Genomic DNA, 27,721 nt, shown 5'->3' with positions numbered 1-27,721 from the left:
CGACTCTCTCCGCAAAGGGGACTCTTCCTCAACGTTTACTGCAGAGAGAGATGAAAAGCCTGTTAGACCGTGAGACGAGCTCGGGGCCGACCGACTAGGGGCACTCGCGGCAGGCCGCCCGCGCCTTCCCGGACCCGTTCTTTTTGCCCTGAGAGGGAGGCCTAGTTCGCCTCCGGGTGCGCAGCGGGCGCCGAGGGGTGGGGCAAGAGGGTCTGGGCGGGGCGCGCGTCGGCGGCATGTTCCTGCGGAGGCCGCGGGCCCTGGCCGCCTGGCTAGCGGGCGCGGCGGCGGCGGGACGCGCGGGGGCGCGGGGCGGGGGCCTGCTAGCCCTGCTGGCCAATCAGTGCCGCTTCGTGACGGGCCTGCGTGTGCGGCGCGCGCAGCAGATCGCGCAGCTGTACGGCCGCCTCTACTCGGAGACCTCGCGCCGCGTCCTTCTCGGCCGCCTCTGGCGCCGGCTGCGCGGCCGCCCTGGCCATGCCTCTGCCTTGATGGCGGCGCTCGCTGGCGCGTTCGTGTGGGACGAGGAGAGGATCCAGGAGGAGGAGTTGCAGAGGTGAGTCCGGAGACGAGGTCGTTCGGTCCGGTTCGCTGGCGCGGGTCAGATTGGGAGATCGGCACATCGATCCTCGGGGCCTGCCTTTTCGGTCAGTGTGTCCGGTTTACCCGGTGGTACTTGAAGTGACGATGCAGTAACTTGATCCTGTTTTAGCACACCATGTTTTTTTTTTTTTTTTTATTGTCTTTCTGTGTTAATTTCATTTGTCTGGCTAGAAATAACGAAATGCAGATTGGTGTAGGTGGGAAGACTTTGAATAGGGAGCATCACGCCGAAGAAATAACGTTGTAAAAAACAAATTAGGTCTTGAAGGCATGTAACCCATTGGTTCACGTAATCTTTAATTCTTCCAAAAAGGTGCAAATTCAGTGCAGGTTTCAAATTTGACCTAAGGATATGTAATTTACAAAACTACTGCATTCCAAATGGGATTTCGTGAGAAATGCCAGGAGAGCTCTTTTGCTGCTGTGACAGAATTATGAGGCTGGAAAGGCTTTTGGCCTCTCAGACCAGTAGCCCAGCCATTTTAACCTGCAAAAATTAGGTCAGTTTTTTGCTGCTCTAACTACAACTTAGGGAATAGTGTTTCATTAGACTCTGAAGTTACGCTGTCATCATCATCAAAATTTCTGGGTGAAAAATGCAGTACCATTGGTTGAATTTGTTAATCTGTGGTTCTGAATCTTAATCCTTATAGTTTTCAACTCATTTCATGGGAAGCCTTGATTTAGTTCTTGCTTTACAGTATCTTTGTATTTTCCTTTTTTTAGTAAACTTTTTTTTTAAGTTTATTTATTTTGAGAGAGAGAGATAAGTGGGAGAGGAACAGAGAAAAAGGGAGAGAGAGGGAGAGAATCCCAAGCAGGATCCGAAGTGTCAGCGCAGAGCCCACAACCGTGAGATAATGACCTGAGCCGAAATCAGAGTCCAGATGCTTAACCAACTGACCCACGCAGACGCCCCTCTGTATTTTCCTTTTAGCAGCTATCCCCTCTCTCCCTCCACCCCCTAAATTTTTGTTTCCCTGTAAATCTTTACAAAATTAAGTGGTTGGCCCTAGGCTATGGTTTTTGATCCCTGCATTACTATGATAATACATATAGAAAACTAGTTACTAAATATCCACCCTGAGGATATAAATGCAATTGAAAGTCTTAATCTTATTCACAAAAATGTTAAGATACCAAAGCATGATAGGTTGCTTTCCTAGTTTCTGTTAGTATTCTTGTGCAACTTCTCAGTCTCAGGTATGGGAAATAAAACGACTTATGGGAGGAAAACCTTTGTATTAAGAAATTATCAATTAACTGTTTGAATTTTCGTTTTCTTTTTGATGATGAAATACCTATGTTCCCCAGTAGTCAAGTTTGAGAGGAAAATTCCCAGTTGGATCTATTAAGGAAAGACAAGAAAACCAGAAAAGGGCTACCTGGTGCAAAAGAGAGGGAGATGTTTTGGGATGGGAATTGAATAGCATTGGGGGCCTGGGTGGTAGATGACGTTCTTTGGCTTATTTCATGTGTTTTTATGGACAATCTGTCCTGGGGCCTTTGTTTAGTAGGCTTGCCATTAGCAGGAGCTAGAGAGGAAAACAAGATAAAAAATGCATGTGGTAAAACATTTGAGTCAGTAGTCACTACCCACTGTAGCAGAAAGAGACCAGTTGATGACCAGGCCCTGTATTCGTACCATTTCCCTTCTCTTTGAGCTGTCTGTGAAACCCGGGGGCATTTGAAACACTCTTGGTTCTAATCCAGCTCCTGAAGAGGTATTGCCCTCTGTTAACCCACTCGCGAATTTCATAAGCTTAGATGAAGGCCAGTCAGAACACTGAAGGTCCTTTCTGATTCTCCAGAGTTGTTGTAGTAAAGATCTTCGTTTAACAATTTGTTTTCTAGTTCATGCTTGAATTCAGTCATATACCTAAAATTTGATGAAGGTGTCCATTTTGAGAACTAAAAAAAAATGTTTGTTACCTTGCTAGGGAGACGAATAGTAACGCTGTTCAACTATATGCCGATTGTACGGTGGTTCTATAGGTTTCTTATGTTTCTAATATCTTGTCATATATTTTATTTAATAAAATATTCTGGGTTCAGGTTAACATTTTTTGTTTGTCGTTTAAGTATTTTATTTGCTTTAAAGGAGGCACTGCTGAGGTTATTATAGCTAGTTTGGAACATCTTAGATTTTCTTTGTTCTAGTGAAATGATTTTGGGTGGCTTCCATAATGGAGCGCGGTTGAATGTGCCTCAGGACAAGTGCATTTTTTCATTGTTAATGAAAGAAGAGCATGATTGTCCCATGGCCCCTAAATCACAGCATTTGGTTCTTCTGTGCTGTTTTTGTACCAACTTGTGCTGGTACTCTTTGAATGTATGCTTTAAACGTGGCATGTGTTTTTTCTTATGTTACTTGAGTCTCCGTTCAGAATGAAAAGGAATAACCTGGCTTTCAATTCTTCTATGCTTGAGAACATCTTAACAAATAGAATCTCATTTATTTAGCAACAGCAAGAAAATTTGAGAAATGGAGTAACGTGTACAAAGTGACTCTGACGCACTGATGGGCACCAGGTGTAGAAATCAGGTCTTTTAATGCTTGGTCTAGTATTCTTACCCAGTGGCTTCAATTAAACAAATCAAACAAAATAACTTTCAATCATTGTTTTTGGTACTAGCTGGCATTCTGTGAGCCCAGGACAGATCTTATGGAAAAATACAGTAGTAATTTTTTATTGCTTTGGAACATTAAAAAAAAAATTACAAGAACAAAAGGAGGAAGGAAGTTAAGAAATATGAAAGGCTAGGGGAAAATGTTCTATTAACCCCTCCTCCTGTTAAAAAAGTTACAGTCCATTGCTCCAGAAATTTGAGTAAATAAGTGCCAGTAAAATTTCATAAAGAAATTGTTTAGTTTCCCGCTTTTATCTCAGGGCATTTAGAATAATTGTAACTTTTTGGTGTATTATTAATTAGATAAATGACCAACAAAAGGTACTTCATCTTTTTTGCCACTGTCACTTGAAGATTTTTTGCTGGCATACCCTTCTTAGATCATCAGGACTACATTAAACCTGACTTGAAATTTTTTACATTGTCTTCATTATTTTCCCGTTAACCAGTTGGCCCAGAATTGCAGTGAGCTAGCTGATGTTTTGTTATTTGTAGATGTGTTGTCTCGTAACAGTTGTACTTGAAAGTTTCTAACTTTGACCGTAATTTGTAATTTAAGGAAGGGATTATGTGAATTGAGGCAGTTGTGTTACTGAAATTACTAATTTCGGGATGGCTAATTTCGGGATGGCTTTATTTGAATCATTTTGGGCCCTTATATCAAACTCTATACTGGGGCAGGACTTACATGGCCGAACCTGGTTATACTTATTACTCTGTTTTAATAGTTTTATGTCTTCATTTTCTTTTTATACCTCTCAATCCATATTGAAATGACTTTAGTTTTGGAGAAAGGTAAGCATTGGCTGTCTTTTTCTTAATCCTTTTACTAATCTGCTGGTTCTGTTACTATTTTGGGAATAATCTCTTTTGTCCTTTCTTCTTATTACCTGTTTAAGTCTCTTAGATAACAAGGTTTAGACACTCACCCTGTCCAAACAGGATTTGGCACAGCAGGCTAAAGAGATGTATGGTGAGAGGTTTTCCTTCCTCCACATACAGGATAGTGACTGACTTTGAACACCTGTGTGCTGCTAATGATGTCTGTCATGTCAGCATTTAGAAGTTGAGACCCTTCGGGGACGCCTAGGTGTCTCAGTCCGTTAAGCGACCGACTTCGGCTCAGGTCATGATCTCACAGTTTGTGGGTTTGGGCCCCACATCGAGCTCTGGCTCAGAGCCTGTAGCCTGCTTCTGATTCTGTGTCTTCCTCTCTCTCTGCCCTTCCCTCTGCTTGCATTCTGCCTCTCTCTCAAAAATAAATAAACATTTAAAAAAAAAAAAAAAAAGAAGCTGAGACCCTTCACATATTGTTGAATCTGTGGACAAGAATCATTTGCATTTTCATGTCGCAGTCTTGTGCCAGCATTCAGATTGTGCTATTTCAAGTATGAATGTCAGGCCTTCACAAGACCTTTCTCTCCCCCTCTGGGGACTTGGTCTCATAATTTTAATCAAGGTCACCTAGTGGCCTTTAATTATATAGGAGAGGTTGATAAAGCAATGGGTCAGAAGCTCTGTACCACCTTAGAAGGCCATTAAAAGTATTGCCTATAGTCATATAATTTTCTTAAAACCTTACTATGTAATTTTATGAGCCTCTGATGAAGTTTTAATAAGACATTCCTCCCCTTCTTCAATATGTGATAAGAATGACATTCAAGGGTGGTGCTTAATTTTTACTGAAGAATGCTTTACTAGTCCTGAAAAGTGTCATAATTGGTGCTGTGTGATGCCTGAATTGTTCTCTGAGCCAGTCTGGTTCTGGTTTTGCTTTTTTCTCTGAAAGATCTTACTGTATAAAGTTCCTTTCCTATTTCTATATGTGTTTGTAGTGGTAGCAGTGAATCCTGTTTTGCAATTTTTAATTCAAATTAAAACTTTTTAAAAATGGTTAAACTTTTTTCATCAGAACATCTGTATAAATTGTACTGGCTAGGGTTCTTGGTTGCAAACAGAGGTGATATTGGTTAACTTAAGCCAAAGGGATTAATCAGAAAGATGTTAGGTCACTCAGGGCATTGACAAGAAGACCAGAGTACAGGTTGGCCAAGAGAACAGCCAAGACTTGCCATAGGAATAATCAATCTCCTTAGGGTACTAGTGCTGATTTTGTTTCCCCTAGGTTGGTTGCACTGCTAGACTCTCAACTTCTTCAAGATCACTGAGAATAATCTCCAAAAGATCCCATGCCTTGTATTATTTCCTCAAGATTCACATCCTCTACCAGAAGTCTCTAATTAACCTCCTTTAAGTTAGGTGCTGTACTTCAACTGCTAGGGCTTGAAAGAGGGCTATATCCCACCTATTTTGGGATTCTCATCGAAGCCCAAAGTTTAAAATTCAGAGAAACGGAATTTTAGAGCTAATAGAAGTCTTCAAGAAATAATGTCCTAACATTACAGGTAGAAAAAGGGAGGGATTTACAGGTAAAATGACTTGGCATAAGATCACATAGTTGGCAGAGTGAGGACTGGAACACAGGTTTTACAGTCACCATCACTTTGGGTTGCTCTAAACTTTTAATCTTGGGCCACTAGTATAACTTTGAATTTTTGGCTTTTAAAGTAATGTGTTAATATAATCTTTTAATAAGAATTTGAATCATTGTGGCCTGCTTTCATATATACTCCATTTATTCAGTAAACATTGGAGTGTTTGATGTTTACTAGGTACTTCTAGATGCTGGGAATACAGACATGAAAGACTGATTTGGGGACATTAGGGAATTCATAGTTTAGTAAAGAGGCATGTATAAAGATAGATTAATTATAATATGATATATGGCTGTAGAGGAATAAAAGTAAAAGAATATGGTTACTCTGCCTGGAAGTTGACCTTGAACTGTGTGTTTTTTTGAAGGTTGAAGAAGAGTGGGCATTTCAGACAGTCTATCAGTAGTTGATGTCTTCTTCAGTCTTGAATAACAGAAGAGTTGTATATGATGCAGACAGCCAGCAATCTTTCTTTCCATGGGCTATTTAAACATTAAGGCGAAAATATAAGCCATGTTTTAAAAACTATTATAAAATGTTTCAGATGTATAAAAAGACTTTAACATGAATGTTACAAATACAGTTATATTTAAGAAATAAAATAAGATACCATTAACGACTTCTCTGTACTCTTGTCCAGTTGAAATCTCCCCTGTCCCCCAGATTATCTATCTCAGTTTGTTGTATTTCATTCCCATCTGTGTCTTTATACATAGGCATATGTTCCTAAATAATATATAATGAAACATAGAAGGTTATATGGTATTATCTTGGATGTTTTAAAGCTTCATGTAGTTCTGAACAAAATACTAACAAACTGAATCCAACAACATATAAAAAGGGACATGAAGTAGTGGGTTTTATTCCAGGAAAGTAAGGTTAGTTCATCAAATAAAAATCAGTTTAATACACCGCATTAATAAAGGCTAAAAAACCACATGATCATCTCAGTACAGGCAGAAAAGCATTTTGATGTCCAACCTCCTCTCATGATAAAAAATCATTCAACAACTAGGAATAGAAGGAAACTTCCTCAACTTGATTAAGGGCATCTACAAAAGACATAGCTAGCAGCATAGTTTAATGGTGAGGGACTGAAAGGTTTTCTCTTAAGATCAGGAATAAGACAAGTATGTCTGCTCTCACCACTTCTGTTCAACATGGTACTGTTCAACAACATTTTTTTTTTTTTAACTGCAAAAGATGATTGCAAGAAATTTTAAAACATATAAATGGGCAGATAAGCTGTGTTCATGGATTGGAAGATGATTGTGAAGATAGCAATACTAGTCAAACTGATCTATAAATTCAATACAATCCTTATCAAAGTCTTAATTAGTACACTATTTTGTGCAATTTGACAAGCTGATCCTGATACTCCTATGGAAATGAAAAAACCCAGAATGGTCAAAACAGTTTTGAAAAAGGAGGACAAAGTTGGAGGACTCTCTCTTCCTGATTTGAAAACTCATTACCAAACTATAGTAATTAAGATGATATGGGGGGTGCTTGGGTGGCTTAGTCAGTTAAACATTGGACTCTCGGGGCGCCTGGGTGGCTCAGTCGGTTAAGTGTCCGACTTCGGCTCAGGTCAGGATCTCACGGTTTGTGAGTTTGAACCCCGCGTCGGGCCCTGTGCTGACAGCTCAGAGTCTGGAGCCCGCTTCGGATTCTCCCACTCTCTCTGCTCCTCCCCCACTCGCACTCTGTCTCCGTCTCTCAAAAATGAATATTTATTTTATTTATATTTTATTTTATTTTATTTATATTATTTAATTTAAAAAAATTAAAACAAAACATTGGACTCTTGATTTCAGCTCAGATCATCATCTCACAGTTGTGGGAATGAGCGCCGTGTTGGGCTCCACACTGAGTGTGGAGCCACTTGGGATTCTCTCACTCTCCTTTTCCCTTTGCCTCAAACCCACTTACCCTCTCTCTTAAATAAATAAATATTTAAAAACATATATGGTACTGGCATAAGGATGGATAAATAAATTGTTGGAATAAAATGGAGAGTTTTAGAAATAAACCCTTATATTTATGGCCAGTTGATTTTCAAAAAAAGTGCCAGACAATTCAGTGGGCAAAGAATAGTCTTCAAATGGGTCTGGGACAACTGGAGAGGCACATTCTAAATAATGAATTTAGACCCCCTGCCTCATACCATACACAAAAATTAACTCAAAATGGATCAAAGTGTAAACTAATACTAAAACTTTTTTTTTTAATACTAAAACTCTTGGGGCGCCTGGGTGGCTCAGTCAGTTGGGCGTCCGACTTCGGCTCAGGTCACAATCTCACGGACCGTGAGTTCGAGTCCCGCGTCGGGCTCTGGGCTGATGGCTCAGAGCCTGGAGCCTGCTTCCGATTCTGTGTCTCCCTCTCTCTCTGCCCCTCCCCCGTTCATGCTCTGTCTCTCTCTGTCTCAAAAATAAATAAACGTTAAAAAAAAAAAATTAAAAAAAATGCTAAAACTCTTAGAGGAAAATATAGGCATGAGTCCTTATGAGTTTGGATTAGGCAGTGATGGTTTCTTAACTGTAACTCCAAAAACACAGGCAATTAAAGAAAAAAATTGGTGAATTGGATTTCATCAAAATTAAAAACTTTTGTGCATCAAAGGTCACTATCAAAAAACTGAAAAGATAACCCAAAGCAATGGACAAAATAGAAATTATATCTGATAAGGGACTGTTACTGAGAGTATATAGAAGAACTCTTACATTTCAACAATAAAAAAATGCAATAAAATAACAGTTTAAAAATAGGCAAAGGGGCGCCTGGGTGGCTCAGTTGGTTAAGTGTCTGACTTTTTTTTTTTTTTTAACGTTTATTTTTGAGAGACCGAGTGCGAGTGGGGGAGGGAGACATGGAATCTGAAGCAAGCTCCAGCTCTGAGCTGTCAGCCACAGAGCCCGAAGCAGCCTTGAACTCAGGAACTATGAGATCATGACCTGAGCCAAAGTCAGACACTTAACCAACTGAGTCACCCAGGTGCCCCCAAATGTCCAACTCTTGATTTCGGGTCACGTCATGATCCCAGGGTTCCTGAGATCAAGTCCTATGTAGGGCTTTGGGCTGACAGTACGGAGCCTGCTTGGGACACTCTCTCTCTTTCTTTCTCTTTCTCTCTCTCTCTCTCTCTGCCCCGCCCCCACATGCGGTGCATATGTGCTCTTTCTCTCAAACATTTAAAAATAGGTGAAGAGTTCCATAGCTGTTTCTCCAAAGAAGATACGCAAATGGCCAATAAGCACTTGAAAATATGCTTAGCATCATTAGGCCCTGGGGAAATATAAATCAAAGACCATAATGAGAGATGCTTCTCACACCCACTAGGATTGCTAGAACCATGAAGATAGACAATAACAAGTGTTGGCAAGGATGTGAAGCAGTTGGAACCCTCATACATTGTTGGTATGAATATAAAAATGGTGCAGCTGCTTTGGAAAATAATTGGGCAGTTTCTCAAAAGGTTAAACATAGAGTTGCCATGACCCAGCAAATTCGATCCTAGGAATCTACCCAGGAGAACTGAAAGCTGTGTAGAACTGTGTCTACATGAAAACTTGTACACAACTGTTTATAGCATTATTATTTATAACAGCCAAAAAGTAGAAACTTAAGTGCCCATCACCTGATGAATGGATAAACAAAATGTGATGTATCATTCAATGAAATAGAAGTATTCAGCCAAAAAAGAGGGGAACAAAGTACACCATGAATGAACCTTGAAATTATGCTGAGTGGAGGGGCGCCTGGGTGGCTCAGTCGGTTAAGCATCCTACTTGAGCTTACTCAGGTCATGATCTCGTGGTTTGTGGGTTTGAGCCCCACATCGGGCTCCATGCTGACAGCTCAGAGTCTGGAGCCTGCTTCAGATTCTGTGTTTCCCCTCTCTCTCTGCCCCTCCCTCCCTTTCTCTCCCTCTCTCTCTGTCAAAAATAAACATTAAAAAATTCATAAGAAAATATGCTGAGTGGAAAAAGCAAGACACAAGGGACTATATATTGTATTGTATTTATATTGTCCAAAATAGACAAGTTCATAGAGATGGAAAATAGATGTGTGGTTGTGAGAGGTTATGGGAGTGAGTGACTGCCAATGGGTATAGTTTTTTGGGGGGATGATGAAAATGTTTTGGAATTAATGGTAATGGTTACACAACCTTGTGACTATACTAAAAAACATTGTATTATACGCTATAAAATGATGATTCTTCTGGAATGTGAATTATATTTTTAAAAGAGGAGGAAAAATATGTAATTATATAAGTTTTTATAATCAACCCTTTGAGGTAGGTGCTGTTATTATCCCCATTTTACAGATTAAGAATACAGACTGGTCAAGTAATTTAATGTTTTGGTGAATGAATGTTGGACTGGGATTCAAACTCGGGAAGTCAGGTTTTTATTCATTTTATACTGCTTTAAACCCACACCTTTCTTATGCAAGTCATTGTGTGGACATTTCATTTCACAGGTTAATTACAACCACCTGCACCATTCCTTTTGTTTTTCTTTGCAGATCCATTGATGAGATGAAGCGGTTGGAGGAAATGTCACATGTGTTTCAGCGCTCTGGAGTTGAACGCCACCCTTCAGAACCAAAATCCCAGACAGAAGGGAATGAAGATTTAGGGGGCAAAGAGCAGCCATGGGAAATGGTGATGGATAAGAAACACTTTAAGCTGTGGCGGCGCCCTATTACAGGCACTCACCTTTACCAGTACAGAGGTGAGCCCAGCTTGGCTGCCTTGTGTGTTCCATGGTTGCCCAGGTGTGCAGGACTTTTGTTCCTCATCCTCTCTAAACTGTTCTTTTCTGATTCTTGATCAGAAAATTTACCATGGTTTCTTGTTTTTGTTTTGCCTCCCCCAGATGACAAGTATCTCAGTGTCTTCATTGCTATACTTTGCTGTAGGTTGTCTTTGTCTGTCTTTGCTGTCCCAATATGATAATCTAGTTTTTGAATCTGCCTTTTATTTTTCTATAGCAAATGTTTTTTTGTTGTTGATGTTTATTTATTGGGGGGGGGAGGGGCAGAGAGGGAGTGAGAGAATCCCAAGCAGGGTCCGCTGTGTCAGCACAGAGCCCCATGTGGGGCTCCATCTCAGGAACCCTGGAGTCATGACCTGAGCTGAAATTATGAGTCGCCTGACTGAGCCACCCAGGTGCTCCTGAATCTGCCTTTAAGATCTGTCTGTACTCTATAATTGGAATGCAGTTAAGTGATAGGAATAAGACAAGTGATGGGGATGTGGCATTAATCCCTTATTCTTTGTTATGTCATTCTAGTTTTTGGAACCTACACAGATGTGACACCCCGGCAGTTCTTCAACGTTCAGGTGAGTAAATTTTTCTTCCCAGATTTGGAGCTTCTAAGCCTGGAAATCCACTGCAAACTGTCCACATGAATAATTTCTTTAACTCTGAAGACATTGGCTTCAGTACATCTATCTTTGTATCCTTCTTCTCCTGTCAAATAGCATCTAGGTACACATTGGACTTACTCTTTGTCCAAGGGGATGAGACTGATTCTATCCTCTTACAGGGCTGTTGGGAAGATCAATTAGAGGAATGTAATTGAATGTTTTTAGTATTTTATAAGGTGTTACGGTTATTTTTTCCTAAACAATTTAAGGGTAAGTTACATACGTGTCCCTTTATTCCAAAATCCTTCAGTGTGTATTTCCTAAAACTAGACATATTCTCCTAACTGTGGTGCCATTATGAAAGTCTCTAAATTTAACATTGATGCAGCTCTTATGCTCTTTTTTTTTTTTTTTTTTTGCAGCTCTTCTACTCTTGTTTGTATTCCAGTTTTTATCTATTGACCCGACAATGTTCTTTACAGCATTTTCCTCTTGAGTGCAGATCCAATCAGGATTTAGTAATGTGGAATATTGCCACAGTGAAGCTATTTAATTAGTAAAGATGAAGAGTATTCAAAGACTCCTTTCTTCCTTGGGTGGAAATGTACGAAAAGGGGAGGTGGGATCACCTAGAGTTGTATAAAAATTTTTTTTTCCTTCTTGGATTTTTCACTGTTTTATCAGGCTTTCAGTAGCTAATTAATGATTATGACACTCACTAATAATATGCAGGTGCACACTTCCCCCCAAACACTGAATTTTGTTAATTTATATGGAATTTTTGTTGAGTTTGGATGTGTATGATATGTCTTATTTTGAAATTCCCTGGTTACAAGTGATGCTAGAAATTTAAATTTTTTTTTTTTTTTTTAACGTTTATTTATTTTTGAGACAGAGAGAGACAGAGCATGAACGGGGGAGGGGCAGAGAGAGAGGGAGACACAGAATCGGAAGCAGGCTCCAGGCTCTGAGCCATCAGCCCAGAGCCCGACGTGGGGCTCGAACCCATGGACCGTGAGATCGTGACCTGAGCCGAAGTCGGACGCCCAACCGACTGAGTCACCCAGGCGCCCCTGATGCTAGAAATTTAAACATACGCTGCCTGCATTTCTTTTTGTGAAGTGTTGCTCATACTTTTGGGCTTTTTGTCTGTTTAAATCTTTAAAAAAAAAATTTGTTTTACCCTTGTACATTTGTATGTCATTACCTATTAAATTTTCCCTAAACATGTCTATCACAATAGTTTTTTCTTATATTTTCCTTTGCTTTGCCTTTTTAAAAAAATACTTATTTTTGAGAGAGAGAGTGAGCGGGGAGGGGCAGAGAGAGGATCCGAAATAGGCTCCATGCAGTCAGTGCAGAGCCTAACGTGGGGCTCGACCCCATGAACTATGAGATCATGACCTGAGCCAAAATCAAGAGTTGGTTCCTTAACTGACTGAGCCCCCCAGGCGCCCCTGTGCTTTGCCTTTCTTTAGTAAGATTCACTTTCAAGATAATGCTATTGGCCTATAAGAAAGGATTTTGAAAGACTTGTCTAAAATAAACACAGCTGTGTTTTTCATACTTTGCCACTTTTAGGTCAGGTTTCCATTCCAGAATAAGATCCTTGGGTCAGAGGTCCAAGCATCTGGAGAAGTCTTCTGCAGCTTTGTTTTGAATTTCTTAGGTCTTGACAGTCTCTTCTCTTTCTACAGCTGGATACAGAGTATAGAAAAAAGTGGGATGCCCTGGTAATCAAGCTGGAAGTGATTGAGAGGGATGTGGTTAGTGGTTCTGAGGTTCTTCACTGGGTAACCCATTTTCCTGTGAGTATTTTCGTTACTGTTTTTACTTTTATCACATCCATGTGAGGCAGAACACTAATTCTGCCTATTCTTTCCTTTAGTATCCAATGTATTCCCGGGATTATGTTTATGTTCGACGGTATAGCGTGGATCAGGAAAACAACGTGATGGTGTTGGTGTCACGGTATGTGTGGTTACTTGTGGCTCCTCCTGAGACCCTTTAGCTGTGTCCTTCGTAGATGTCTGGTGGGAGTTTGCATGGTCTTGTTGTTAATAGGGGCGCTGCTAGGACCCCATCCATCCCAGCTAGAACACGAGTGGGCTTTGACTGGTGACAGTCTAGGAAGATAGAAGGGATGTAAACTTTTCATTAAACCATTTCTTTAACCTTAATATTGATAATTAGAAAAATAAGTGCTTTTTTCTTCAGCACAAAGGTTACAAAGCCTAGGAATCACCAAGGAAACTCACTTTGTTTTTAGAACTTAATTTGTATTCATTCATCTTGGTGACTCTCTGTTTTGTTTTATTTTAAAAATTAGAGCCAGCTTTTTAGATTTTCCTCTTAACTTTAGCTCTTACGCTGTTTTGTATGTAAACATTACTGAGTTTCCTTAACTTTTCTCCTTACCAGTGCTGTGGAGCACCCTAGTGTTCCAGAGTCTCCAGAATTTGTAAGGGTCAGATCGTATGAATCCCAGATGGTTATCCGTCCCCACAAGTCATTTGATGAGGTGAGTTTTACATCATCCGAGAGATGATGTGTAGCTGCTATGGGATTTTCTCAAGGAATGCCTTTTGTCTGAACTGGGAAGGGCAGTGGTTCTCAAACTTGGCGTGCATCAGAGTCCACTGGAGCTTGTTAACATACAGTGCTGGGGTATGGCCCAAGAATTCTCATTTTTAAGAGGTCCCCATGTGATGCTACTAGTTTGAGAACCATTGCTGTAGGGTGATACACCTGGAAGATCCTCCAGGACAAAGTTCTGATGACCCACGATTCCTGTTTGTGAGAGACAGGAGAAGACGACGACCTGTTAGCGGCATTCTTTGGGAACTGAAGGAGCACCTTTTCCATCAAAATTTCACCACAGTGGGCAAAACATTTGAAACCTTTCTGGATTTCTGTTTCCTTATCTGTAAAATGAGAGTGTTAAAATAATGTTCTCAGCTTTCTTTAAAATTTTGTGACCTTTCTTTGAGAAGAATTTTTTTTTCAATGTAGGGAATTGCTTTTTTTTTTTTTTTTTTTTTGTGAAATCTATTGAGTTTACTACGTATTGATTCCAGTGGTTGCTGGTTTTAGTTGTATTTCACTTTATAATTAAAGGCTTTGTTTCTTTCATTACTTTTATTTTTGAGCTGGATGAACTGTGTGTTAGTATGGTTTTGTTTTCAACAAGTTGTTCTATTTATACTGCCTGACGTGGGACTTTAAATATGACAGAAATGGTGGTTCGCTTCAGTTAATGTGGTGATTGACTCTTTTTAACTGGGAGATCTGTGTGTTTACTTGTATACTATTTTTAGAGCAGTATTTTTCAAACAGATTGCTACCCGTTAGTGGAAGACAAAATTAATTTAGTGCATTATGACCAGCTAAAAAAAAAAGAAAAGAAAAAATACATGGAGTAGAAATCATCTGAGTGTAAGCATATTTCATGAGACTTGTTTAGGTACATACGGATGTATGAATGTGTGTGTATGAGGCTGAGAGAGAACTGGTTGCAGTGTAAAAAGTTTATTTACAGTGTGTTGTAGTTAAAAAGTCCTTTAGAACTTTAGAAAATAGAAAAGAAATAGTAAGGCTACTTAGTGTCCATGGCTAGTTGCCTTTAGGAAGGGGAGCCTGGGTCAGGCTGGAGACCGTGTGGGAGACAAACTTAGGTCTCACTCTTTTCCTTTAAAATTTTAACCTTGCCCCCCATATATTTCCTATTGGGAAAAAACTGACTTGAGTTCCAGCATTGCTACCTTTAGAAACCATGACCATGAAATAGCCAAGGCATCGTTTAGCACCTAGCCGAGTGTGTTGTATCTAGCAGGGGCCCAGTAAATAATTTCTTTCAGTTGGGGTGGGGGAACAATAGAAATTATCTATATAATTCTTTTAGTGTATTGGTGGCAAGCTCTTATGAAAAAGGTAAGATTTGAGTGGGGTCTCTTGAAAAGGCAGACTGGATAGAGGAAAACAGGAAGTGCCCTGGGGGCAGACAAAGACAAAAATGAGCCATGAATAGGTTCAGAGACTCACCACTCAGAAAGGAAAGTTGAGATTAGGGAGGAGTGATAAGTTAACATTGACCACGTAGATAGAATACTTGAAAACCAGGCAGCTGCATTTGGACTTGGCAGATGGAAAATAGATCCTTGAGCCAAGGTATGGTGTTTTATTTGTTTTACTTTTATATACATTTCAAATTTTCCCTAATTAAAAGATAAAGAAGTAGAAAGAATCATGTTGATGAACCTTCTATATCCATTCCCAGCTCCAACAGTGATCAACTCATGGACAAACTTATTTTATCTATATCCTTTCTTGTCCCTTTTCCTGCTCTCCTGATTATTTTGAAACAGTTTCTTGCTTTACTATAGAAGAACCCATAGAAGAATTCTTCTATAGATATTTCAGTATTTATCTCAAAAAGAAAAAGCATTTTTGGAAATACAACCTCAGTGTCATAATAATCCCTAATATCAAATAATCTAGTTAGTGTTCATATTTTCCTGATGGTCCATGAATTTTTTTGTAGTTGGTTTATTTGACTCAGGACTCAGTTGGTTAAGCGTCTTACTCTTGATTTTGGCTCAGGTCATGATCTCCCAGTTGTGAAATGAAGCCCTGCGTCAGACTCCGTGCTGGGCATGGAGCCTGCTTTAAAAAAAAAAAAAAGTTTGGGCACCTGGGTGGTGGCTCAGTTGGTTAAGTGTTGAGTCTTGGTTTTGGTTTTGGTTGAGTCTTTGGTTTCTGTCTCTATCTCTCTCAAAATAAAAAAATAAAAAATAAATATCTTTTTTTTTTTTTCTTATTTATTTTGAGAGAGCACGAGCTGGGAGGGTCAGAGAGGATCCCAGGCAGGCTCTTTGCTGTCAGTGTGGAGCCTGGCACAGGGCTTGAACTCATGAACCGTGAGATCATGACCTGAGCTGAAATCAAGAGTCGATGCTTAACCAACTGAGCCACCCAGGTGTGCCAGAAGATTTTTTTTTTTGTTTGTTTATTTGCTTTTTGAGAAACAGAGTGTAAGCAGGGCAGGGGGCAGAGAGAGAGGGAGACAAGGAGTCAGAAGCATGCTCCAGGCTCTGAGCTGTCAGCACAGAGCCTGACGCGGGGCTTGAACTCACAGACTGTGAGATCATGACCTGAGCTGAAGTCGGACACTAAACCGACTGAGCCGCCCAAGCTCCCCCCAAAAGATAAAATTCTTGAAGGAAAAAAATAATATTCAGACTCTAGACATTTGAAATTTGTTCATATTATCTCTTGAGTCTTTTGAAGTCAGTATGTTTCCCCTCTTTCTTTTTTGTTTTTTTGTTTTTTGTTTTTTGTTTCTTGTTGTTGTTGTTGTTTTGCAATTATATTTGTTGAAGAAGCAGGGTTTTTTGTCCTGGATCTTGATGATTGTATCTCCATAGTATCATTTAATGTGTTCCTCTGTCCCTGTCCCCTGCCTATATTTCCTGGGTATTGGTAGTTACTGTTCAAACCTCAGGCTTGAACAGATTCAGGTTGGTTGGTTGTTTTGGGCAAGACCACTGTATCAGAAGGCCAGTTGATGACTGTTTCTTTCTTTGTGAATTTAGAAATGATTGGTGATTATGGCTCAGATCCGTTATTTCATTAGGGGTATAACAAATTGCTGGTTTTGTAATTCCTTTATTTTTCTTCATCTATTTCCACTTATTAATTGAAATACATTAAGGTAATTTTCCTCACCAACTGTTTGGTTTTCTATAGTGCACATAGGAAAGGGAAGTAAGAGAAATGGTTGATTTGTTCCTTTATTTATGAGTTTCAAAATAATGCATTGGTCCTTTCAACCAGGGATCCTCCAAAGGTAAAGTTTTTATTTTTTTGTTATAGACAAATACCATTAGTCTTTGCTGTAGAAGAACCGATAGAAGACTTCTTCTAATGCTATTTTAGTTGTTGTTGTTTTTTTTTTAATTTAAATCCAAGTTAGTTAACATATAGTGTAATAATGATTTCAGGAATAGAAGTTAATGATTCATCACTTACATATAACACCCAGGGCGCATCCCAGCAAGTGTCCACCTTAATGCCCCTTGCTCATTTAGCCCATACCTCCCACCTAGCACCCCACCAGCAACCCCCAGTTTGTTCTCTGTATTTAAGAGTCTCTTATGGTTTGTGTCCCTCTCTGTTTTTATATTATTTTTGCTTCTCTTCCCTTATGTTCATCTGTTTTGTATCTTAAATTCCACATATGAGTAAAATCCTAGGATATTTGGCTTTCTCTGCCTGATTTATTTCAAACAGCATACATAATACATTCTAGTTCCATCCACATTGTAGCAAATGGCAAGATTTCATTCTTTTTGATTGCCAGGTAATATTCCAGTGTGTGTGTGTGTGTGTGTGTGTGTGTGTGTGTATGTATGTGTGTGTATCATAGCTTCTTTATTCATTAGTTGATGGACATTTGAGCTCTTTCCATACTTTGGCTATTGTTAATAGTGCTGCTATAAACATTGGGGTGCATGGCCCCCCTTCAAATCAGCACTCCCATATCTTTTGGATAAATACCTAGTAGTGCAGTTGCTGGGTTGTAGGGTAGTTCTATTTTAAATTTTTTGAGGACCCTCCACACTTTTCCAGAGTAACTACATCAGTTTGATTTCCTACCAGCAGTGCAAAAGGGTTCCCCTTTCTCCACATCCTTGCCAGCATCTGTTGTTGCCTGAATTATTAATTTTAGCCATTCTAAATGGTGTGAGGTGGTATCTCACTGTGGTTTTGATTTGTATTTTCCTGATGATGAGTAATGTTGAGCATTTTTTCATGTGTCTGTTAGCCATCTGGAGGTCTTCTTTGGAGAAGCGTCTATTCATGTCTTTTGCCCATTTCTTCACTGGATTATTTGCTTTTTGGGTGTTGAGTTTGAGAAGTTCTTTATAGATTTTGAATACTAACTGTTTATCTCATCTGTTATTTGCAAATATCTTCTCCCATTCCATTGGTTACCTTTTAGTTTTGCTGATTGTTTCCTTTGCTGTGTAGAAGCTTTTTGTCTTGAGGGTAGCTATTTCAGTTTTTAAACATGTTTGGTTAGTTTTAACCTATTGCAGTTATTCTTTTTCTTTTTTTCAGTTTGTTTATTTTGAGAGAGAGGTACGAGCAGGGGGGAGGGGCAGAGAGAGGGAGAGAGAGAATCTGAAGCAGGCTCCAAGCTCTTAGCACAGAACCCAGTGTAGGGCTTGAACCCATGAACTGCAAGATCATGACCGGAGTTGAAATCAAGAGTTGGATGCTTAACTGACTGAGCCACTCAGGTGCCCCTACAATTATTGATACTCAAATTTGTCCCAATTTTGGCCATTAGGGGCCTCATCTTCCTGGCTTGAATCCTTTTGACTTGACCTCAGGGGTTCTTTTGTTTTCTGCTGTTACAAGATATCCTAGGTTCATCTTGTATAGGTTTAGCTGAAATTAGCATTTCTTTAGGGAATCCTGGTTCCTTTTAAGAAAATGTCATTTAAATACCAGGATTTGGGGGTGATGACTGGCTCAGTCAGTAGAGCATGTGATTCTTGATCTCAGGGTTGTAAGTTCAGGCCCCAGGTTTGGTATAGGTATTACTTGAAAATAAAATCTTTAAAAATAAATAACCAGAATTTGGTTTCTAGGAGTAATAGCTATTGGTTTGCTCATTGTTTTTAGGTCTTTTCAGAAGATAAAACTAAGTAATAAATTTTACTTGTTTGTTTTAAAGATAAATCTTGAATACATGCCAATACTTTTAATTCAAATTTCAGACTGGAGAGTTGTTTATTATTTTGTGTCTTACATCTATCATATTTTCCCATGATGAGAAATTCAGTTCTTATCACTCCAAACATAACTACCCATTTGCTTTAACCTGATATATACACAACAGCTTCAGAGTAATACCGCAAAGATCACCAATAATGTGATGATTTAAAATTTGTATATATATATATTTTTATCCTTAGGGTATGTACACAGGGTACAAAATAATTGAGTTTAAGTTACTTGAGAGGCACCTGGGTGGCTCAGTCAGTTAAGCATCCAAATTCAGCTTGGGTCATGATCTTGTGGTTTGTGGGTTTGAGCCCATGTCATCTCTCTGCTGTCAGCGTGAGCCCGATTTGGATCCTCTGTCCCTTTCTCCCTCTGCCCCTCCCCCACTCTCTCTCTCAAAAAATAAACATTAAAAAAAGTTTTTTATTACGTTTCTTTATTTTTGAGAGGCAGAAGAGAGGGCATGAGTGGGGGAGGGGCAGAGAGAGAGACACACACAGAATCCAAAGCAGGCTCCAGGCTCTGAGCTGTCAGCCCAGAGCCGGACGCGGGGCTCGAACCCATGAACCGTGAGATCATGACCTGACCCAAAGTCGGTCATTCAACCGACTGAGCCACCCAGACGCCCCCAAAAATAAACACTTAAAGTTATTTGAAATAGGTGTTCTCTTTGTGATTTTTCTTACTGACTCAGTTTGTAGTTGGGTTCCCTGTTTTCTACTTTACTTTTGATTTTTAGATACTGCTTTTTAAACTTAATTTTGTTTTATTAAATTATGAAAAAAATTTGTTTTTCCAAAGTGAAATTTATCAATAACTAGAGTGATTTTGCTTATATCCCTGTACCTTCCACCCAGTTCCATCCTTCTTCTTATGGGTAATCATTGTTTTTGGTTTCCTTTTAAAACACAAGTAGTGGTGGATGAGAACTTGGGTCTCTTGACTTCTCAGCCCAAGTGTTTTATGGGAAGAATAAAGTCTTTTATATATATTAATTAATTTAGTTTTCTAGCCAACCTTTGTGGTGGGTACTGTTACTGTTTCCACTGTACGGGTTTTACCTTTCCCTTCTCTTTACTTCCATAGTATTCATCTGTATCTCTGTTACAGCATCTATTCTGTTAATTGAAAGCTCCTGAGGGCAGGGACTAGCACATTTTTGTTTGCTCTGTCATACCCAGCACAGTGCCAATCACAGCAGACATTCAAATATGTATTGAGTAAATGAATAAAAGATTAAACAATCCATTCAGGAAAAAAAAGAACTTTGGTGTAAAAGCGTGGGAATTTAGGGGCACCTGCGTGGTTTAGTCAGTTGAGCATCCCACTTTGGCTCAGGTCATGATTTCATGGTTTGTGAGTTCAAGCCCTGCATCGGGCTCTCTGCTGTTGGAGCAGAGCCTGCTTGGGATCCTTTGTCTCTGTCTCTCTCTCTTTGCCTCCCCTGCTTGTGCTCGCTCTCTCTCTCAAAAATAAATACATAAACATTTTAAAAAACTGGTTTAAAAAAAAAAACCATGGGAATTTAAAGTTGTAGTTCTACCACCTGGAGTTGTGGCCACTCTGCTTTAAAAAGTACAGACATAGGAGCACCTGGGTGGCTCAGTGGTTAAGCGTCCGACTTCAGCTCAGGTCATGATCTTACGGTTCCTGAGTTGGAGTCCCATGTCAGGCTCTCTGCTGTCAGCACAAAGCCTGCTTCAGATCCTCTCTGTGCCTCTCTCTCTGCCCCTCTCCTGCTCACGCATGTACTCTCTCTCTAAAAAATAAACATTAAAAAAAAAGTGCAGGGGCGCCTGGGTGGCGCAGTCGGTTAAGCGTCCGACTTCAGCCAGGTCACGATCTCGCGGTCCGTGAGTTCGAGCCCCGCGTCAGGCTCTGGGCTGATGGCTCGGAGCCTGGAGCCTGTTTCCGATTCTGTGTCTCCCTCTCTCTCTGCCCCTCCCCCGTTCATGCTCTGTCTCTCTCTGTCCCAAAAATAAATAAAAAATGTTGAAAAAAAAAAAAAAATAAAAAAAAAAAAAAGTGCAACATAAGAGCGGTTATCTCTTACCCCTTTGGATGGAGCATGATTGGTTACTTCTCCTAGGATCAGGACACTTGTAAATCTCCTTAATTTCCTGTCCTTCACTGGAGTTAGGCAATGAGAGTGCTGAGCCAAAAAGAGTGGTGGGTGCAAGGGCCCTGCAGTCAGAATTCTGGGTTCGTCTTGGCTGTCATTGAGTATGTGGGTAACCTTGGGCAAAGCTCCTTCTTTTTGCTGTTTCCCCCCCTATAAAATGGGGTAACAGTATCTACATTATAAGTTGAAATCGTTCCTGGCACACCATTAAGTGGTCTGTAAAGGTTTGCTGGTAGTAGTAGCAGCAGTGCGGCAGAGTTTATATCATTTTAAAAATAATTTTTAAAAATTAAAAAAAATTTTTTTACATGTATTTATTTTTGAGAGAGCACAAGTGGGGGAGGGGCAGAGAGAGAAGGAGACACAGAATCCAAAGCAAGCTCCAGGCTCTGAGCTGTCAGCACAGAGCCTGATACGGGGCTCGAAAACTGTGAGATCATGACCTGAGCCGAAATCGGATGCTTAACTGACTGAGCCCCCCAGGCACCCCCGGGAATTTTTTTTAATGTTTATTCTTGAGAGAAAGAGAGAGCACAAGTGGGAGAGGGGCAGAGAGAGGGAGACGTGGACTCCGAAGCAGGATCCAGGGTCCGAGCTGTCAGCACAAAGCCCGATGCAGGGCTCGAACCCATGAACCACGAGATTATGACCTGAGCCAAAGTCAGACACTTCACCAGCTGAGCCACCAGGCGCCCCAGAGTTTGTATCATTTTGATAAAGATTAGGACCTTTAAACATTTTGGGATATGTGTTGGGATTTTCAAGACCACTCCCAAAATTCACAGGAAGGACTCCTAGGACTAAGCATGTAATTGTACTCATGACTAAGATTCATTATATAGTCACGTAGTAAGGATACGCAGCTGGATCATAAGGGAAGAGACAGGCAGAGTCTGAAGGAATCCATGTGGAGGCTTCCTCTTGCTGTCTCCCGTGAAGGAGAGCACATTCTTCCAGCAACAAAAACATAGCAACAGGTATGTGATGTTTCTGCCCAGAGAAGCCCATTAGAGACTCAGCACCCAAGATTTTTATTCAGGGCTGGTCACATAGGGATCCTCTGCATAGCACATACCAAAATTCCAGATGTCCCCAGAAGGAAAACAGGTGGTTAGCGCAAACTGTATGATTGTTTGCACAAACAGACAAGACACACAGGGAGTCACCCTTACACTTGACTGGGAATACTCCGGGAGCCAAGTTCCCGGACACCACCCGAGGGCCAACCTTGTAGGGTGGCCCTTCTACGAATGGCAACCTCTGAGGTCTTCAGTATTAACACTTTTCTGCGCGGGGTAAAAAATGACACTGTCTGCCCCAGAGTCCGATCATGATCATTCTGGGGTACTGGATATGGAAGCTATGGTGGGTAATTCAGGTATCATTATTTTTGCTGTACTTCTTTTTCAGAATGGCTTTGACTACTTGTTGACCTACAGTGACAATCCCCAGACTGTGTTTCCTCGCTACTGCGTTAGTTGGATGGTTTCCAGTGGTGAGTGGGCACTTGTATACAAGGCCTGGAACCTGGGCTGAGCATTTTGTTTTTCTCTAGCTCTTTTTTAAAAAAAAAATTTTTTTTTTAACGTTTATTTATTTTTGGGACAGAGAGAGACAGAGCATGAACAGGGGAGGGGCAGAGAGAGAGGGAGACACAGAATCGGAAGCAGGCTCCAGGCTCTGAGCCATCAGCCCAGAGCCCGACGTGGGGCTCGAACTCACGGACCGCGAGATCGTGACCTGAGCTGAAGTCGGATGCTTAACTGACTGAGCCACCCAGGCGCCCCTGTTTTTCTCTAGCTCTTAATGGCAAGCAAGATTAGTGCTTGTCTCATGGGAGCACTGTTGGAGAAATTAAATATCTTTCCTGGTCCATTCTTGAATACTGTGAAGACATTGAAACCTCCAGCTGGGGTTCAGAGGGATGAGAGTTAGGGAGTCCCTGAAAGCAACATGTGCCCAGAAGGGAGTTTTAAGAACAGTTGCTTAGCTTTTATTCCTTAAATATGGACTGTGTATGTTAATGTGTTAACAATTTTTTTCTTTTTAGATAGTGTTGGAGGCCATACAATCTGGTGGAAAAAATGTGGTAGTTATAGGACAGTAACCTTGAGAAAGGGGCTACCATGTATCTTGACAAAGGCTACATATCACAGCTGTAACTGTACCTTTTTCTTCCAATTCCTTGTTTTAAAAAGCATCCTCATGTGATTTTCTTTCTTTTGCTTCTCTGTAGGCAGCTTCTAATACCTCAGGGGGAGAATGGAGAGATTAGGTGTTTCTGTTTGATATTTGTCTAAATAAAATTGGCAGATAATTAGGCTATGCTACTGATAAGTGGTGTTTTAATCACCTAAAAGCCTTATGCGGCTTGATCAGTACCCCTTTCCAAAGGATCTCCGAGGTCATGGATTGTTTTCACTGTATACATTTTAGGAGGCAGCTGTCACTCACAGGTTGTTGATTAGGCTGTGATCTTTATAAGAAAGGAATTGGCTCCCTACCGTGAAAGAAATAGGGCCTTCTAATTTTGAGCCTATTGTCGGTTTGTATTTCAGCCTACCCAGATTTTCCTCTCTCCCACCAGGCATGCCAGATTTCCTGGAGAAGCTGCACATGGCCACTCTGAAAGCCAAGAACATGGAGATCAAAGTAAAGGACTATATCTCATCTAAGCCTCTGGAAACGGGTAGTGAAGCCAAGGCTACCACCCCGTCTTCAGAGCGGAAAAATGAAGGTAGTTGTGGCCCTGCCCGGATCGAGTACGCTTGAAGGGTTTTGGGATAAGAAGGGACAGGCTGCTTTTAGCCCTGTCTCAGTTCCTTATCTGCTACAGAATGGGGACATGTATTAGAAAGCGTCTGCTGTAACCACCAGTGCAGGATAACTCAATAACTGGTGTCCGATTTCATTCAGAGCCCTTATTGCTCTTTATCAAAACAGGAGGAATCATCCATGAGGGCGTTGTCATATTCTCAGGCCAAGCATTTTGAAATTCAGTATTTCATTGAGCTAATCTGGAACAAACTTCTCACCTCAGGCCAGAAGGGGACAACTTCTTTTCGCTTCCTGAGTAGTTTCCTCTGCCAACATTCCAGTTCTCACCATCGGTTCTGCGGCGCTTGGGATTTCCTTCAGTTCTGAAGGTCCAGCTGGAAAGTACAGTTGGCCAGTTGAGTCTTCAATGAGGGGTCATTGGGAGTGCTCTTGGTAACAGTCCTAGTGTTGAATGGATGTGAACTATTGCTTGGCAGTGTAAGTGCCTTGTCCTCACCCTGCTTCTGTCTTTAGGGACATCAAGTTTGTACCAAGGAATTTCTGCCTCCCAAATACCACCCCATTGACTCGCCACCCCCCAAAGCAGTTTCCTTTGCATTGACCAGTTCTTCTCTATACATGCACTATATTAATTTGGATCATCGCCTCCTTCCTTAGTCCGTTTATCAAGAACACTGGGAAATGAATCCTTTCAGATGGTAGCTTTCTGTGTCATCAGTGTTTTGATAGGGTCAGTGGTGATGCTCAAAATATCACACTTTAGGTTTGGGGTTTTTTTTGTTTTGTTTTTTGTTTTTTGTTTTTTTAACCTTTGTGTCAAAATGTAGGAATTGGGAACTTGAGTAGGATTTCTCCATAGTCCTACTGTATAGAAAACACCATGTTGATGCAGGCATTATTTTTCACACTTCAGGTTTGACTGGATGCTGAGGACTTGTCCATCTTGGAAGGCTAAAGGCAGAGGAATGGGGGTTGGGCCACTCCCTTGGAGCTCTCAGAGCTGTAGACAAGCTGTGTGAAGAATTAGATGTAATCTTGCCCCAAATACTAATATAATGGGGATGTGGTTTATGTGACCCTTTTCTTCCTCTGCAAAGTTTTTCCTCCTCTTTTCAGAGTTAAAACGAAAGCAAAACTACACTGTTTGGGTAAAGTCACAATCAGATGTATCAGTTTGGCCTGGCTGATTTTGCTTATGGTCCTGCTGCAGTCTGACAGAATAGGGATCAAGTTTTAAATACTCCCTTCTCTTTTTTCCGTAGAATTTAAACGGCTGGATTTTCCCCTTTTTTCCTACTTGGCTACCCTTTTGTGTTGTTGAAAAGGGGATCTAAGCCTCAGATTGACTCAAACCTCTGGACATTTTTGTTGCCTGTTAAGTTTTGTGCCAAGGAAATAACTGCCCCCGTGTCTCATGTCTTGCCTTCTCTGAGTCGTTGGCAGAACAGAGAGATGTGTTGAGTATCTCCAGCTTCTTTTCATTGATCATTTCTCTCTTCTCATCCCCAGGACTTCACAGAAGCCAGGGAAAAGCGCCCTGGGCTATGTCTGAACTTAGCGCCTGTGATTGTTGGGGCATGGATGGTGGTGTGGTTAAGAGCGTGTGAGTGCACAGGTGTTAAGGAGCTACGTGTTGCTCATGTTCCTATTTTTGGCAACTTGACCCTATACTTGGGGTCAGTCTGTACAGTTACTTATGTCATTGTAATGATTTCACTTCTAACTGTGACATTTTTATCAAATGTGTGAATAAATACATAAAGATTGGTACAAGAGTGTTTGTCTTTGGACATGTGGTGGTGGGAAATCTTGTATATTGGGCTTATGGTTTCTTCCTGATCAGAAAGTTGGAGTGTTTCTACTTAGGGTTGGCACATGGAAGCAGCAAGGTGTGGTCTGGGTAGGGGCTAACACAGAGCTAACCGCCTTGCCTTGATTATGAGCCCTTTCCAGGTAGCCAGGTTGGCATATGAAAACAAACCACCTGTTTCCACTTCGTTGTCTTAATCTACTCACCATCTCCTTTGCTTTTAAGGAAGGATCAACCTGAGGAAACAGTGTTTGAGCTTTGCTGACAGTGAAACTTGGGAGGGAGCAAGGAAAGGAGGAAAGGATTTGAGGAAGCCAGGTCTAGTGCGGGAGGCAGACCGGGACTCTGGCTGGAGAGGGAGGGTGGTGAGTTCAAACCCCACTTGGCCTGGTGGGAAGTAGGGTCACACAAGCAGTTCTGCTAGAGTGTAAATTTGTTGCAAGGCGATGGATAGATCGGAGACACTTAAGAGCATAACGTGAATTTTGAGTTTATGTGTGATTCTGCCTGTGGGAAACACTACGTGAACACAAATGTACACCTGAACCATTAAGGCTCTTTTCTCCAAATTGTTCGGAGATAATCACTGGAAAGCCATCCCTGCTTGTAGACTACTTGTTAGGTGTTGTATGCTTATGGGTGCACATGTGTTTTTATAATCAGTTTGGAGAGTTGGTGACTCTGGCCTCCGCCCTGCTGCAGAGGCCCCTACACGTGGCATCCTTGACATCGTTCTCCAGATTCTGCATTAACACTTCCACTGAGAAGCATTTGAGTTCTTACAGAAAGCAACATTTCCATTGTTGGACAGTTCTAGCTTTCAGGAAGTCCTTTATGTTGAGACTAAATGTGCCACCTCAGCGTCTACCAGGATCAGTGGGTCAAGCCCTGTCTTTGGAACAACACAAGGAAAACATTTCCATGGGATAGTACTTCACATTCTTGAAGACAGTGCTCATGTGACCTTTACCCTTCCCCAGGTTTTCTGTTGCTAGCAGCTTCAAAAATCCTTCCAACTCTTTATTATGAAAATGTTTGAAAAATTGAAAAATAATAAAACTTTGTATGCCCTCCCCCTACCTTTGCTGGTTGTTAACTTATTATGGTGTGTGCTTTGTCTTTATATATAAATACACTTTGCTGTGGACTGAACTGTCTCCCTAAAATTCACATGCTGAAAGTCCTTATGCCCAATGTGATAGTATTGGAAATGGGGCCTTTGGGAGGTGATTTGAATGAGATGAGGTCATGAGGGTGGAACCCTCCATGAACGGATCTGTCCCCTTATGAGTAGAGACCCCAAAGGTTTGCTTGTTCTCCTCTTCCACCGTTGTGCAGACAACAAGGTAGCCTGGCAAGCCAGGGGAGAGTGTTCTCACCGGGAACAGGATTGGCCAAAATCTTGAGCTTGGACTTTTAACCTGCATAACTGTAAGAAATAAAGTTCTGTTGTTTAAGCTACCCGGTCTATGGTATTTTGTTCTGGTAGTCTGAGTAGAAGTTTTCATGACCATTTGAAAATAAGTTTCAAACATCACCATATTTCACCCCTAACTTGAGTATGCTTTTTTTTTTTTTTACAGTGATGTTCTTTGTAACCACACTAACCAGTAGTAGCACAGAGAATGTAATATCTAATAACTCACTCCATATTAAAATTTCCCCAGTTGTCCCCCCCCCCCCCCCCTGCCCAGTGACTTAACAGTACCTCCCCCAAATCCAGGATCCAGTTAAATATCGAGTGTTGTGTTAGTCAATAGCCAAGTAGCTAAGTCAACGGTAGCCTGCCGTTTGTAATGTAGCTTTCTGGGTGCTTCAGATGTAGTGCGGTGGTTCTCAAACTCGAGCTTTGAAAACTCCGTGCCAGGATCTCACCCCAGACCAATGACATCAGAATTGCTGAGGGTGTAAGTATGGAATGTTAAAGCAATCAGAAGGATTAAAAATAGGCTGCAATCTCCCTTGATCTGCACACTTCTAATCCAGGCAAAGGTGTCATTAACTTGTCACCAGTCTTGTCACACTGTTGGCTTAGGTTGGGCTTGGGATCAGCTAATAATAGCCACCATTACTGAGCACTCACGGTGCCGGATACCATGCTTCATGCATTCATG

The 27,721-nt window shown here is 40.9% G+C and overlaps 1 protein-coding gene across 1 annotated transcript; it reads left to right on the top strand.

The window, feature by feature from the left end:
- The first annotated feature begins 229 nt into the window (after positions 1-229).
- STARD7 (StAR related lipid transfer domain containing 7) lies at positions 230-25,564 on the top strand. The gene is made up of 8 exons (XM_049652214.1): positions 230-556; positions 10,260-10,468; positions 11,030-11,079; positions 12,804-12,914; positions 12,995-13,077; positions 13,528-13,627; positions 22,430-22,514; positions 23,607-25,564. Exons 1-8 carry the CDS (start codon positions 237-239, stop codon positions 23,789-23,791), a joined length of 1,143 nt encoding a protein of 380 aa, XP_049508171.1. The 5' UTR covers positions 230-236; the 3' UTR covers positions 23,792-25,564.
- Positions 25,565-27,721: the final 2,157 nt, after the last annotated feature.

The sequence above is a fragment of the Panthera uncia genome (genome assembly GCF_023721935.1).
Source record: "Panthera uncia isolate 11264 chromosome A3 unlocalized genomic scaffold, Puncia_PCG_1.0 HiC_scaffold_12, whole genome shotgun sequence".
In the NCBI taxonomy this organism is placed as follows: domain Eukaryota; kingdom Metazoa; phylum Chordata; class Mammalia; order Carnivora; family Felidae; genus Panthera; species Panthera uncia.
This window is presented reverse-complemented; position numbering and strand designations above follow the sequence as displayed.